The 15,701-nt window shown below is 40.3% G+C and overlaps 1 protein-coding gene across 1 annotated transcript; it reads left to right on the forward strand.

The window, feature by feature from the left end:
* The first annotated feature begins 660 nt into the window (after positions 1 to 660).
* Positions 661 to 4,622, forward strand: LOC113032757 (oocyte zinc finger protein XlCOF6). Its single transcript, XM_026185834.1, has 3 exons — positions 661 to 810; positions 1,062 to 1,522; positions 2,128 to 4,622. The coding sequence occupies exons 2-3, from the start codon at positions 1,099 to 1,101 to the stop codon at positions 3,510 to 3,512; spliced, it is 1,809 nt and encodes a 602-aa protein (XP_026041619.1). The 5' UTR covers positions 661 to 810; positions 1,062 to 1,098; the 3' UTR covers positions 3,513 to 4,622.
* Positions 4,623 to 15,701: the final 11,079 nt, after the last annotated feature.

The following is a 15,701-nucleotide window of genomic DNA, read 5'->3' on the forward strand; positions in this document are numbered from 1 at the left end:
TGATGCAACACATCAACAGTGATGCAATCTGGTTTCAGTGAGTGTTTCGGGTCGTTCAACGTCATACACCCTCACCCGTGCAACCCAGGCACTGACTGTCCAAGTAGCAATTGTCATCCATGGATTGGTCCGCTTGATCCATAGGCTGCTTGGCACCTTTTCTGCTGCATCTGTGTCGTTCTTGATTGCTCTATGGTTTTGGAGTCCTCTAGTGCCCAGACACTTTAGTGCCTGCAGAGACTGGCCTGCAAAGCCTCTGCATCTTTACCTCCCCTGGCTCTGCTTTGGCATTCAAGGCAACAGCAAATCATATAACCACTTGCCATCAAGGATATGTATCTGACAAATCTACAGCAACTGTGTAATGCTCTCATGTCAATATGTAATGTTCCCAAAACTTTGTTGATTCTATACCATGAATAATTAGGACAAAGGAGGTTGTAACGCAGTATTATCAAGGTGAACTTAACGAATTGACCAGTGAGAATTTGTTAAAACTGAGGATATTTTTCTTTTTGTAGTTTTTCTTTTTCTTTTTTATCTTTCTTAACCCATCTACATCACGTATAGCATGACAGATAAGTTATGATGCAGGATGGCGTGATTTGTTGTGACGCTTGTTTTTTGTAGCTGTCACTTTAAAAGCGGGTTCAAGGTAAACAAGGCTGGTGTGCTCTGGTTGGCCAGTACCAGAGGAAGTGTGCGGTGCTCTTCCTGTGTTTTTATCCATTTATAACTGATGCAGGCTGCCAGTAAATGGTCGCTTAAATGTGAAGAAGCTGCTGCGGCTTAAGCGCCCGATTTAACACTGTGAGTCTCTTCTTTGTGGCGGAATATAAGCGAAACGGTGACAGTTGCACAGCTGTAGGAAAGTAAACGGCGTTAGCCTATTGCTAGGCTAATGCTTCTTAGCTAATGTGAGCTAACAAAGATCAAATAACCAGAGTCAGGGAATATTTAGATGACGCTTGCTTCTGTTCCCTGTGTTTTTCGGACTGCCTTTTTAAATCTAAGTGTCCATCGAGATATTCGACATAACGGTGTTTTCCTCTGCTCCACAGCACGCCACGACGAAACCCTAATGGTGATTACGTGAAGATGAAATCCACAAAAGGGGAGGCAAAGACAGAAGAGACACAAAGCGATGCGGTCACTATTAAAGCTGAGCATAAATTAGAGCAGGGGAGTGATGGCGAGGAAGGCTTCAGTGAAGTATACACTAATGGGCACGGCCTCAATATCCAGATAAAGGAGGAGCCACATTCGCAGGAGATCAGCGAGGAGCACAGTGAAGGCACAGAAGACACTAAGCCTGACACTATTACAGATGCTTATATTTCACAAGGACACATAAAGGAGGAGTTTGACTCCTACCATCCACCACATTATGAATTCACTGAAGCTGCTGTCAAGGAGGAGCCGGAGTCGTGGGTCAAAGAAGAGAGAGAGAGTGAAGAAGAGGTGGAGGATGCAAGCAGCGCCCGAGAGGGGTTTGAAGAGGGAGAGGAGGAGGCTTGCAGAGGTAGAGACCGGCCTTAAGTCTGGGTCTTTTTGCTTTTAGTTGTTATTCACCTTTTCCAAATTTTACAAATAGCCAGTTTTAGCTTGAAAAGTATGTATAAGAAACACATTAATGCAAGCTCTAGAGGTGTATCTGCATTTACATTTTTTTAATCAGCTGAGGGTTAAATACATATGTTTTAAAAAAAGTTAAGAAATAACAGGAGCACTGTTAGTGATCCTTAAGCTAGACACCCTCATTGAAGGGAATAGCAAGACAAGAAAATGGAAAGATTCTGACCAAAAACTACATTACATTAAAAAATCCAGATCCAGCCACTGAATATATAGTTATAGTCAGAAGTTTACATAGTCTCATCATGGGCATGAATTTAGGGCTTTAAATTATTTATTTGAACTGCTCTTTTTCAAGAGTGGAATTATCTTACAGCATACATCTTTAATAACTTTAAAAACAAAAATTGGGTGCAAATTGGGTGACACAGCTTAAATGTCTTTATTATAAATCAAGAGAGTTTCCTATTACTGTAACAGGAAAAGTCTAATCATACATTCTTACCTTTGCTTGATGTGACTCCTGTCTATTTTTTTGTCACTCCTATGTAGAGTCGTCATCTGAGTTTTTTCCATGTCCGCACTGCACTGTCTCCTTTACTGACTTGGACTTCCTGGAGAAGCATGTTAAGTGGGTCCATCAGAAACAGTACCTTGCGAAACTCAACACGTGCTTCTCAAGCCGCACACTAAATCTCATCCCCAAATACAGCTGCGGTGCATGCAGCAGTACCTTTAACTCTAAAGTACACCTCAGGGTCCACGTACGTGAAGTCCACCCTTCTGCCCCTCCCCGCAGGCTTCACCCTTGCCCAACCTGTGCTCGCAGCTTCCAGTACCTGAAGAACCTAAAAAATCACTGTCAGCGCTGGCACAACATGTCTGTGGTTACTAGAGGAGGATATCTCAGTTGTGCTGATTGTGGGAAGAGTTTCAAAACTACCTGGGGTCAAGGACCTCATTTGTGTCATGAACTAGATAGCACGGAGCCTGAAGATAAACCAATCTGTCTGGACACTGGTGTGGAGTGTCCAGAATGTGGTAAGAAAGTGCGCACACCTCAAAGCCTGGAAGACCACATGCGCACCCACACAGGCGACCGGCCGTTTGTCTGCAAGGATTGCGGCAGGAGGTTTGTAGAGCGCAGCGGCTGGCGACAACACATGAAAATACACACAGGGGAGAAGCCCTACAAATGTCAGGTGTGTGAGAAAGCCTTTTTAAGGTCCCACCATCTTAAGTGCCATTTAACCACACACTCTGGCAAGAAGGAATATTCCTGCTCGGAATGTGGAAAGGAGTTTGGATTGAAGTCTAGCCTGGATCTACACCTGAGGACGCATTCAAGTGAAAGACCCTTCCACTGCAATGTGTGCGGGAAAAATTTTAACACTCAGAGAAACCTGAGGGTTCACACTAAACTTCATACCAACGAGAAAGCTCATCAGTGCGGAGACTGCGGGTTGAAGATCGGAGATCTTGGCGCTTTAAAAATACACTTACGAACACACACTGGTGAAAGGCCTTACCACTGCACTGTCTGCGGCAGTAGGTTCATTCGCCTTGCCCATTTAAGAAATCACCAACGCACCCACACTGGTGAGAGACCCTACAAATGTACTGAATGCGATAAGAGTTTCACACAGTCCGGTGACTTGGTGAAACACAAACGGATACACTCTGGGGAAAAGCCCTTTGAATGTCCCGAGTGCCACCGCTGTTACACTTCATCTGGTGATCTGGGGAAGCACAGGAGGAGTCACACTAACCTGCGCCCCTACACATGTCAAGAATGTGGGAAAAGCTTTCGCCTGTCGGGCCATTTGAAAACTCACATGTTAACTCACACGGGCGAGAAGCCGTATTCTTGCCCTAAATGCCTCCGCAGGTTTGCCCGCTCTCACCATCTTTCCGGTCACGTTGCCAAATGCCGCTAAGCTTTAAAGAGAAGATTGTAAATAGGACAGTGCTGACTTTAAGTTGCAAGTAAAAGTACACTACCCAGTCTGTTTTTGTTTGGTTTTTTTAAATGAATGTGTTAAAGCAAACTCTTACCTGTAAATGTAATGCATGACATTTTTTACCCATCAAAAGTAAAAGGCTGTTGTCACGCTGCTGGAGCGGCGTGGGGAACCAAGTTTGTGTAAAAACCTAAGTTCAAATCTCAGTGAGCTCGATGTAAAGGTCAGAGGTCAGCATTTCTGAAAATCATCTAGTATTTTCAAATGTATAGCATAGGTCCATCTACAAGGAGGCTGCTGGGTAGAACTGGTGGTTGCCAGTAGTTTTTCTTTTAACGGCACTGTCGCAACAATAATCTGTTTTTGCAAAACACTATAAAGATAGCTTGAACAAATCATATGAAATTCTGCTAATGGATTGTTTTTGTTCTTCCACTTGTTGATTACTAAATTATCTGTAATACATCAATGAAAGTTTGAAGTGCAAGGTGTATCCCTGTATTTATTGCTTTTATATATTTATTTTTAGTATTATATTTTATTGTCTATAATTTATATAATTAATGTTGTGAATGGTTTTAATGTCATTCTGTGTCGTTTTGGTTTTGCTGTGTGAAGCGCTTTAAGCTGCATGTTTGTCTGAATGTTTGTGTGTAAATAAAGTGAAGTTGAGTCAGTTTATGTGACGAATGCATTAACACTGAGTCACGTGTGAGATCTAGCATCAACCTAACACACGCAGAACAGATCATCTTACAAATGCAGAATTAGCTTATGATTGGTGTTTTTGCCTCCTCCCCCCCCCGACTTGGCAGTAAATGGGTTATGTTAGGTTGTTTTTTTTGCACTGAAAAAAGAAGGAATCTAATTACTTCACCACCTTAAAAATAATAAGCAGAAGTAGAAGTAAGAGTGTAGACTGTTATTTTTTTTTAGTAGCTGGCCAATTAATTGGCCAGAATTGTGTAATTATTTTGGGAGATGATTATATTCTTGAAAACTTATTGTGCATGTAGGACACATACAAAAATTCTGGATATTCTTCCTGTACAGTTGGATTATTATTAAATCAGTCTTGCATTTTAATGCCTTAATACAGTTTCTTTTATCCTTATACTGCAATGTTGTGTGGGCAGCCACTTGTCCCACCAATCTTAATAAAATTAAAAGAATTTTGAGAATAATTTGTTGTGCTAATGTTTTTTAAGACGTTTTTTTTGGTTTTAGTTGAATGTTCCTCAGTCTGACTGTATTGAAGCTTCCTCTGAGGTATGTAAGAAATTTCTGAATTTCTTTGTGGAAAAGGTGAATAACACCAGGGCTCAGAAAACACCACCTGCTCTTGACCCTTCAGTCCCTGTTTCTTGCTGTGCTGTTTTCTACCAGTTTAAGCCTGTAACTTTCTCTTTATTCTATGAGGTTGTTAGTCATCTGAAGCCCTCAGGTTCCCCTACTGATGTTGTTCTACTTCAATTATTTAAAGAGGTCGTTTCTACTCTTGGGCTATTCATTCTTGTTATTGTTATTACCAGTTTCTCATCTGGTATTTTTCCTAAAATTTTGAAGCATGCTATAGTTCAGCCTCTGCTTTAGAAAACTAGCCTGGGTCCCTCTGTTTTATCAAATTTTAGGCCTATTTCCAAGCTTCCTTTTTCTCTAAAATTCTGGAGAAAATTACATATAATCAGCTGAAAACCTTTTTAAATGAAAATAATGTCCTTGAGATTTTTCAGTCTGGTTTTAAATCTCTGCATAGCACCAAATCTGCATTGCTTACAGTTGTTAACGACGTCCTCCTGGCTACAAATAGGGGATCATGTGATCTTGGTTCTCCGAGACTTAACAGTTGCCTTTGACACAGTGGATCACAATATTTTACTATGATTCTTGGTACACTGTGTAGGCATTCATGGTACTGCTCTGAAGTGATTTAGGTCTTACCTGGCTGAGAGAACATTTTGTGTCAGCCTTTCAGATTTTAGATCCTCCCCAGCTCTAGTCTCATGTGGGGTACCACAGAGATCAATACTTGGACCTCTGCTTTTCTCCCCTTTTTTTTTAGAAGGCAAAAAATTGCTTTCCATTTATATGCAGATGATACGCAGGTTTATATGCCCCTAAAAAAGACAAATTGTGGAACGCATTGCCATTACAAATTAGAAAGGCCTCCTCAAGCGATCAAAGATCCACCTTTTCAGTTTGTCTTTTAACCCAGTATAGAAATGTTAAATTTATTTGGATTTTATTTTTGATGTTAGTGTTCTATTTGTTTACTGTATTTTTATTTTTAGTATTTATATTTATTTTGATATTTTTTCTTATTTTATGTTCAGCACTTTGGTCAGTGCTCGCTGTTTTTAAAGTACATTATAGAGGCACTTTAAGTGGGGCAGAGGCAGGATTTAGTGCAGATGAACTTTTGTTATTTTTATTTACCAAAGTGAAAACAGGTGAATAAATGTTAGACCACAAATCCACCCCTGCATTAAAATCCGCACTTCTCCGGAATACATTGCATAACATAATATTATTTTCGGTTAATATTGTCTTTTTATCTTATAGCATCTGTCCACCACAAACGTAGCTGCCTGGAAGACCGATCCACAGCAATCAGTAAAATGCTCAGTAAATAATTCATATTTAAGGGTTTTCATGTGCAAGTTTATGCGTCATAATGGTTTTTTTTTCTGTCATTAATCTCTATAATCTTCTCATATAATGTGAAACTAAAGTAAGTTTGTGCTTTTCTCCACCAACCTTCAAGTGTTCAACATAAACGCCACGCCTCTGCGGTGCTGGAGGGAATTTAAAACGACCGCTTCCTTTTCCGCTTAGCCGAGAGCTCCGGCAGGTAGAGTTTGGATAAAAAACAATAACACAAGCCAGTGTAGCTTACAAGTGAAATGACGCTCCTTCCGAGATATTCCAGCTTCAATAACCAGGCTCAAGAATACCGTGTCCAGATGCGAGTTCATTTTAGGTATGTACGAAGTACTGCACCCATCATTAAAGGTTCAAGGAAAACCAAAAAACCAAGTCCGGAGTAATAAGCAATATAGTGAATGACGCAGTAGGTCAGTTAAGTGGGTTTAGTTTTACGTGAAGTTGTCTATCAGTTTTATTGCTGAGAAAAGTAGCATTTAATACCTTTAATCCACATTTCTATTCATATAATCTAATTTAAAATACAAACGAAATATAAAAATTATTAACCAGAAAAAAATATTTTCATAACCAAATGTGTTATGTATTGCAAAATTGGTAGATAGACAAGCTGGCTTTTATAAGCTAACGTTAGCTGAAAACACGTCCATGTAAAGTAATAGATGCCTCCACTGTGGATTGCAGATAGCTGTAGACATTAGATGGCTGTTGTACTTTTCTCCCAACTTTCTCTGGACCTGAGATGATTTAAACCATAATTTTTCTAAACTGGATTAACTCCACTCCATAAGACCTATTGCACCTAATTTTCAGTCCAGTTCTAGTGTGATTTGGCATACTGGAGCATTTTCTTCAGTGTAGCAGAGAAAATGCTTGTTTAAGAATGGCTTTGTGACAGCTACACATCCACTGAGACCATTTCTGACAAGAAAACAGATCAATTGAATAGCCAGATTTATCTCTCAGGTCCTGTGTTGCTGGAGCTTTACCTATTAAGGGCATGACTTATAGAAAGTGTTCATCTGATGTAGGTAGACCAGCCCCTAAAGTTGTTGGCTAATAGCTCTTTGGGAATCAACATGCTGATGTAAAAAACACGACTTTTTTCCAGTCTGTGTTGTCTTTGGCATTTTTTGGTTCTTTGCTAGGTTGTCTGTTATGCATAGACAAAATACTCGTTCATCCCCCTTTTTTCTTTTTATTTAGTGTCAATCACAACAGCAATCAAGGGGCTTTATATTGCAACCCCAACAATCAAATGACCCCCTTTGAGCAAGCACGTAGTGACAGTGGGAGGGAAAAACTCACTTTTAACAGGAAGAAACCTTCAGCAGAACCAAGCTCAGAGAAAGGCAGACATTTGCCACGACTGGTTGAGGGCTAGGGGAGAAAGACAGGCCCAAATACACACTATGGAAGAGAGCCCAAGATTAATAATGACTAATGATTACATGCAGAGTGATGTGTAAGCACACAGTGAGTGAAAAAGGTAGGTAGGAAGGCCCCAGTCTTGGCCTAGTGCAGAGGGAGAATCCAGGGTTACCTTGTTGAGCCCCAATTATATGCTTGAATATGTCAGCATTAAGTGGCTTAACAAACAAGACATGCCTCGTAAAATGGTCAGGTGCAAGGAGTCACCTGAAAATGAGTGAAAAAGCAATCAAATCCAAAGACCAACATTAAAGGACCTGTAGAAAGCCTGGAAAACTATAAATCGAGGCCACTTTTAAAAAACTCACAAAGTCTGGCTCCTTGAAAGCAGACTATCTAGAAATCAGGGATGGCTCAAGACCTTTTCACAGTACAGGCATTTGAAGTAGGCATTTGCGTTAGATCCTTAAAATGACCTTAATCTAGTATGCATAAACCACGGCTACCCATTAAGTGGCATGCACCACTGTTAATACACCTGTGCTTTTCCTGCTATGATATGTCAGATTGTCAGCTGTGAAAAGAAGGTATGCCGGCCAGGATTGCCTCCAAGACATGTCCAAGACTGTGCTGTTGAGCATCATATGCTTAAATTGGCCTCTTCAGTTTGTCATATAATCAATAACTTTCCCTTTGTATTTAAAATGAAGCGAGGGGATGTGACATATTTTCATTTGATATGTTTTTAGTTCACACTTCTGCTTTCAGAACTACACAGATGATGTAGAAACACTGAAAATAATCTCAGCAAACAAAAACCTCAGAGACTGAAACCTCATGGGATTTAGGCATTAAGTAACAAGCCACAGAAGTTCAGTTTGAGTCGGTCCTGTTTATGATATACCTCAGTACTACTCTTTGTAATAATGTAAGCATTTACTTTACATTACAATGACATAATAATAAAATCCCTTTTTAGGTTAATATATGACATTAAATGTCTGTACACTGCAGTTATTTTTGTCTACACTGATGAGAAGGCAGCTGGTAAGATGACCAAGCTTGCTAAGACAGATCTGCAGTCAGATTGCAAACACCATGCAGAATTCAAAGACATACAAGACTGCCATTATAAGCCGGCGACTGCAGGAGATGAGGCGGATCTTTGGCGAGATTCTGTTCCCCAAAATCATTTATTGACCCAAAACCAAAACTACAGTTTTCAATCCCACAAAAACTGAGGTATGTTGACCAGGATTGCCTCCAAGCAGTTCTAAAAAAACATTACACACTTTGGGAGAATGACAGACATTATCTTGCACTGAAAAGAATACTTTACAGTGCAGTGAAGTACACACCATTAATAACAACTTTGTCAAGTCTGCAAAATGAGCTAGAATCACACTGTACTAAATATAAAGGAGAGCTGAGGAGTGAACAAGAGAGCTCAGGCTGGAATAATGTTAACTGTAAACAATTCAAAGAGGTGCCAGCAGAAACCGAGATGCATGAAACGTACCTTTTAACAAAGTTTGGGTATTGGGAATTTAAAGGCTTGGAGGCATTTGTTAAGGAAGATACTGATGCATGCTTAACTGGACTCTATGAGGTGACACCACAAGCTGAGGCAGTGGAAAGCAACATTGGTAAGTTGCTTCATACATAATCTTTTACTGATCCTTGTCTTTCAGCTAGATGTATGATAAGGTATTTTAAGCTTTAAACAATTGGAACTCTCATTGGAATATCTTTTTTTTATTTGTTCAGATCAGAGCAGGGTTGTTTTCAAGATTCAGCTTTCGTTTTGCCATTTCTGCTTATTTTTTGTTATAGTTCCTGCTGTAGCAAACAGTCAATCAAGTTCAGGAGAACTCATACAATCACATTTGATACCTTTTCAAACCATTCATTACAAGTAAACCATGTACACTCATGCAACTCCTCATCTAAATCCCTTTTCAAACAGAGTAGTTGTATTGTGCTGGTCAACACAAAGTTATTATTTTCTGAACAGTAAGATTTGAATGCTGTAATTTGTCTGGCCTCTCAGACCCAGATTGAGAAAAAAACTCCTAATGCTGCCACTATTGTTGCACTACAATAAAAAGCAGAGCTGAATTATTAAAATGTTCAGTCTCCAAGCAGTTCTTTATAACTTCATCATCACAAGGTTTTAACTTTCATCTAAAATAAAAACACCTAAGAGAAAAAAATCAGTTTCCTGAAATGAAAGAGGGTTTTTATTTTTGCAAATACCAAAGGACTAAATGCCAGCACTGATATTTGATGTTTGTTGTGTAGGAAACCAGAAAGGCGCTGAGCAGTATGTAAAAACAGATCAACAGGCTATAAGAAACAAGAAGAAGAATGTTTCTCGTTTTCATGTCGTTTCTGGGAAATCACACATGCCCAGTTTGTTTTGAGGAGTTGCTGTCACCAGGTATAGCATGGTATTGGGAATAGTGGTAACTACATTGCTCCCATTGTACAGGTAATATCTATAGTTCCTGGTGACACAAACCTCATGAGTGTGTTTACAAAAAACGATAGAAAGGTGCAGGAGTTGAAAGTATATTCGCATGAAAATACCAGAGAAAATGCCTTATCACTGCAAGGTGCATGACAGGCTGTGGGATTTATTCTATGTGTGAGGTGACACAGTGGTAAGACGGCACACGGATGGTGACAGACCTAAAGGTGTAACTGCATTAAAGGCCCAGCTGAGCATCTCACAGTAGGAAATGTAGAACTTGATGTTGTCCATGGGTCTCGAGTTCAGACAGTCACTGAATGCAAAGGATTTGATTATGATGATTATATCTGCAAAAGATTAACAGACTAGCATAATAAAGGCCTGTTTTGCCAGTTAGAAATGCTAGATTATTATAGGGCACACAAGACATCTGATTTAAAAGCCCAAAACAAAAGTATATTTTGAACATGAGAAAAAAAAACCCAGTGGGCCTAATGGAATGTTTAGTAGGAAAAAAATAAATGATAAACTTAATAAATGACAAAGCTCTGTGAGAGGGAAACATATTCTGAAACAATGCATAGAAAAGAAAAGCTCCATTTATATCTTTCAGATGCGTAAAATGCATTGCTTTGTGTCTTTTTCACTTTATTTCCTATTTGGATTGTTATATATAAATATGTGTGTATATCTACCTCTAGTAAGGCAGTCATCAGAGGAAAACCTTGTTCACGTTCATTTACACCCAGGATATGCATCACTAGGACACGGGCCGCAACCAAACCTGTCTCGGTCAATTCAGTGGGAATTGGTCTATTATTTTTATGTCCGCAATTACAGGGACAGAGTAGTAACTACGATTCCAGCACAGATAACAAAGATATATTTAGGAGTAAATAATATTGACTGTACCTTTGTTTAAAGCTGGAATCAATACTTCTTAAAGCGTGTCCATTTTTCATTTAGCCGCGTCATGTCTGTGTGGAGGAGGGGCAGAGAGATGAATGGGTGGATTCTCTAATTCCCCCTGTTGCAGTTATCATAATTGTTGAACATCCACGGTTTTTAAAGATCGGGCTCGAGGAGAGGCAGGCCACACAAAGAAAGTTAATAGATTTGGAAAATTGAGATAGATTGCACAGCAGCCATTTTTGGAATGTTCCATCGGCGTGGCAGGCAGATGGACAAATATGATCCAGGGATGAGAAAGTGGTGGGGGGAGCGATGGAGCACACAAACACAGGATGGGAGAGAATGGGTCCTGATAAATAATGGTGTTACTCTTTACCCTTTCCATACAGTGTTATGCGTATCTTATCCCCAGTTGAGTGACAGCTGGATGCGTCACAGTTTGAGGCCTACACCAGTCTTAGACCGGGCGAGCTGGCTGAAGATTTCTCCCCAAAGAGACCACCTTTTGAAATGGCAGTAGTTCCTCTCTTGAGACACCAGGGGGAAATGGATAGCTGTGGAAAGGATGCTTCGGGGAATGAGTGAGCTCAGGAAATGTCTCCTGCTCAGAAGTTTAGGTGATTTGTTTGAACTACCGTATGGAGTGAGCGTGCGGTTGGCACTGTATGTAGAAAATATGTTTTATGTTCCATTGTAAAGTAACATTTTACCTCTTCCCTCATCATAAACAGTGCTGCTTCATCTTACAGCGCTCCCCGTGAAAGACCTCTGACCTTCTCATTTGTCAGCTGAAGATGGCTTTTAGGATCTCTAAAAGAGATTTTACAGCAGTGATTTATCCACAGGGGCCCGCATTTGTTTCCATCCGTTTTGATATCCGTCATTGTTTTCACATTTGATGCATTCAGGCTTTCCTCTGCTCTTCAGAAATCTTTCCCATATCCAATTTTCGCCTTTCCTATGTCCAATTTTCCCTAATATTCAGATGATTATGGCAGGATGCTTTCCTTCCCCCCCTCTCAGTGTTCTGCTCTTTTCCTCCCCTGCTTCTATTTTCCCTTCATTCTCTTTCACTGTCCTTCTTGGATTCGAACATGCAGCTGTATTATTTCAATGTTTACAGTGACATTACATTTTATCAGGGAAGATATAGAAGCACTAAAATGGCCAAGAATCTACTGCAAATCATCAACAAATTGACAACGTAAAACCTTACATTTATTTAGGTTTCCCCGTCTGAAAGCCAAATGGCCAAAAACATTTTCAATCAGCCACCTTTGACAGACACTTGGTAGTGTTTTAGGTTGCAGACTGAGAATTAAATTACCCCATATTGAATCTTATAAAAGTCCAGTTGAGAGGATTTTCTTTTTGTGATGTAATTTGAGCTATCCAATTTTCCTTGTATTTACTGTCTATATTTTTGTCAATTTGGCAGAGGAACACATTGCGCGCGTTGGCGCTGCGTGTCACTGATGTCGTCATGCTACAGTGGTTTTGGTGTTGGCTGGCCTCCGAGGTCAGTGTGTGGGAAGAGATGGTGGCTCTGCAGGGCTTTGCGGCGGCTCTTGGCCTGTCCCTTTGGGCTCTGGTAGGCCCACATCCATTCCTCTCATTCATGAAGGGGTCAACACACGGGTCAAAACACACAGTTTGACTCGCTGCAACACACTGCTGCATGTAGGCGTAGATGAAACCAGGTATTTTGTGGGCCTTTGGTAAGCTGCTGCTGGTAGCGGCTCTTACTTCTCTCCCTCTCAAGTCCACTTTGCCTAAAAGCATGGCTCACACAAAGGAAGGAGAGAAAACTGAGAGTGGGCTGCTGAGTTACACATAAAAGGATGGAAAGACGCTGTTTATTCCCTATTACCATCACCACATTGACAGCTTGGTCGAGAGGTACGCGGGATTTCTCTCTCACTCCGACGCCAAATGCTAGCATTGACAAACTATGCTAGTCCATACTAACGTGGTCCCCACCAGGCCAGCTGCTATCGTGCTGACTGCTGAAGTGGATCTCTTTGCATTGGCCTCCCTCCTCCTCTCATCCCACAGTAACCTCTTGCTCTCTCTGTCTCTTTAGTGGAGGAATAGAGATGTGGAGGGCAAGAGAGACTGACAGTGTGCGCTCCCCTGCTCAGTAAATATGAACTGCACCCAGCAGACAGACTCATTCATCACAGGGGAAAGAGGGGGAAAAGAGGGTGTAGAGGCAGGGTGGAGGGATACCGAAAGGACCAAGAGAAGTGTCCAAAAGACAGAAAGACAGAGGGAGGAAGAGGAGAGGTGGGAGGAATAGGAAGCAGATGGAGAGAGAATGAAAGAAAGGAAAGTGTTCTGGGAGAAGTGAGTGGGAGAAAGGGATAACAGGCTGAAAAAGAAGAGAGTGCCTTGGATGATTGAAGGATAAATAAAGGATGGAAGAAAGGATGTGCAAGGGAGGAGAAACCTCAAGCATGGGAAAACTGATGAAATATAGGAGGACATTTTATATCTCATCACCAAGAGATCTTGTGTTGTGATCGGTGCCCTTAAGCATCTTGTTACAACAGAAATATTAGTTTTTCTGCCCTGCAGTCAGAAAGCTTGCGTCTCACACAGACTTGGTGTTTTTAGCCTTTTTTTTTAACCTTAAATATGTAGTTGTACTACATAGTGAGTGTATTAATTCCTGCATAAACATACCCCCCCCCCCCCAAAAAAAAAGAAGTTATTAGGTTTTCAAAAAAGTATTAACATTACATTAAGAGTACCTAGTTTGCTTTTTTTTAAAGAGAAAAAAAATAAATGTCTTGATTTATTTAATGTGGGAAATAAGCCAGTATCACATATCTGTGCGTGGATGAAGTATGTGATCCTTGTGTAATAGTTTTAGAGGTAACTAAAGGAACAAGGCTAATTCAAGCCACCGAAGTCCTCTGTCATATTTGATCATGCTTATGGTGGCCCATCAGGAGAACCCTAAACAACAATGAGCTTCAAAGATAAAGTCAGTCTGAGCAGCAAAGAACATCATTGGCCATCTGCATCTTGCTAAATATCACAGGAATAAATTGGAAGGTTGTTTTAACTATGTTAATGAATGAGACCAATAAGAAACATTCTGTTGGGAGGAAGGTAGATACCTTAAATAGCTCATCTGTGAAATGGGGTGGTTGTAGTATCATGGTGGAGCAATGAATTGTGAAATATGCCAGCACCTTTTAATGGAAAATGTCTTTTAACTAAAAAGAATAAAGTTGGTCATGTAGAAAGACAGTGTTTTACCTTAATGCTTTTAATGAAGATAATGCTTTGGAAATGTAAAATCAAAGTCCTGCCTGTAATCTAGCTGAAAGATTTGGACTTTTGAAAATATTTGAAATAAGCAGTCCATGAGAGCACACCAACCATAAAGGCTGTCTTATATCCAGGGCTGACTGACAGATATTTAAATGCATTTATTGCTTCACAAAGGTACTGAAATATATCCCCCCCCCCCCCCCCCCCCCCCCCCACACACACACACACAGATATTTTGATTATGTAATGACAATGTATCCATCTGCCATTATCTCTACAATTCACAGGACTCACTTCTTCTCACATAGTTTGGGTCTTCACCCAAACTGCACTTAAAGGGGAAAGTCACATTTGGAGTTTCACAAGAATTGCTACTCCTGCTACAGAAATGACTGTTTGTGAGCCTCCTTCACTTCTCAGTGGATTTTAATTCTCATCATTTTGAACAATTCAGCAAACTAGTGATAACTAAACTTAGAACTTTCTTTCTGTAGTCCACAAATTACAAACCTGTGAATTGTGATGGATCATGAGCAGGGTGAGCCACTACATCACTGACATTCTGGTTTTCTCGTTTGTTGTACTTTAAGGATGCTTTAGGTCATATCTCTGCAGAAATATAGAAAATATTAAAGGGTTGACAAACATTGTGTATGCGTTTGGATATTAGGTCATATTTCATCACTGGAAACAATGATTTTTTTTTTCATCCATATTATGAGTATATTTCCAGTTAGGACTCAGTCAGGAGAATGTACTAGCTGTCTATATCTAAATTTCATGTTTTTAAAGTTTAAGGCTAACAATGCTCCAGGTTTTATTTTTGTCAGTAAGTCATGCATAAAGCACTCCCAGTACTTTATATGCCTCAAACAAAATATTTCTTGGAAACCCCATATAGTCCTTTGCCCTTTCCGGTCCATGTCTGCAATTTCCAACAACTTCCCCGTCTTCACTCTCACCAGCACGACCTCCTTTCCATCTTTTTCCACTCCAAAGAAAGACAGGAGAGAGGGAAGATGATGTGTGACAGATGCCATATTTCGACTTTCTGTCAGGGAGATTAATATTGACACATTGTGTTTCTTGGGGCTTGTTGACTGTGTGTGTTGGGCTTTGATTTCATTATCCTCTGCTCAGCCACTTTTTTCTTAAGAATCAGACAATAACAGATGTGGCGACTGAAATAGAGACAGCGATATTGGAGGGGCTGAGTGAGCAAGTCATATTGGGTGGGTCGGCCATCAGTCCTGTTTGCTGTGGAAGTGCAAACCCCCCAAGGATATCCAGAGTACAGAGACCTTTCCATCTTATCAAGCCTTTCAGCTCATCAGTAGCACGAGCCTTAAGCTTGTCCTACAGTAGTTTCCATGCATAAATGCTTTAGTTTGAACTTAATGTAGCAGTGTATCATTATAACATAGAACCTGCATGTTTTACAATTATTTAATTTTCTGTTATAG

The sequence above is a fragment of the Astatotilapia calliptera genome, chromosome 11 (assembly GCF_900246225.1).
Source record: "Astatotilapia calliptera chromosome 11, fAstCal1.2, whole genome shotgun sequence".
Lineage (NCBI taxonomy): Eukaryota > Metazoa > Chordata > Actinopteri > Cichliformes > Cichlidae > Astatotilapia > Astatotilapia calliptera.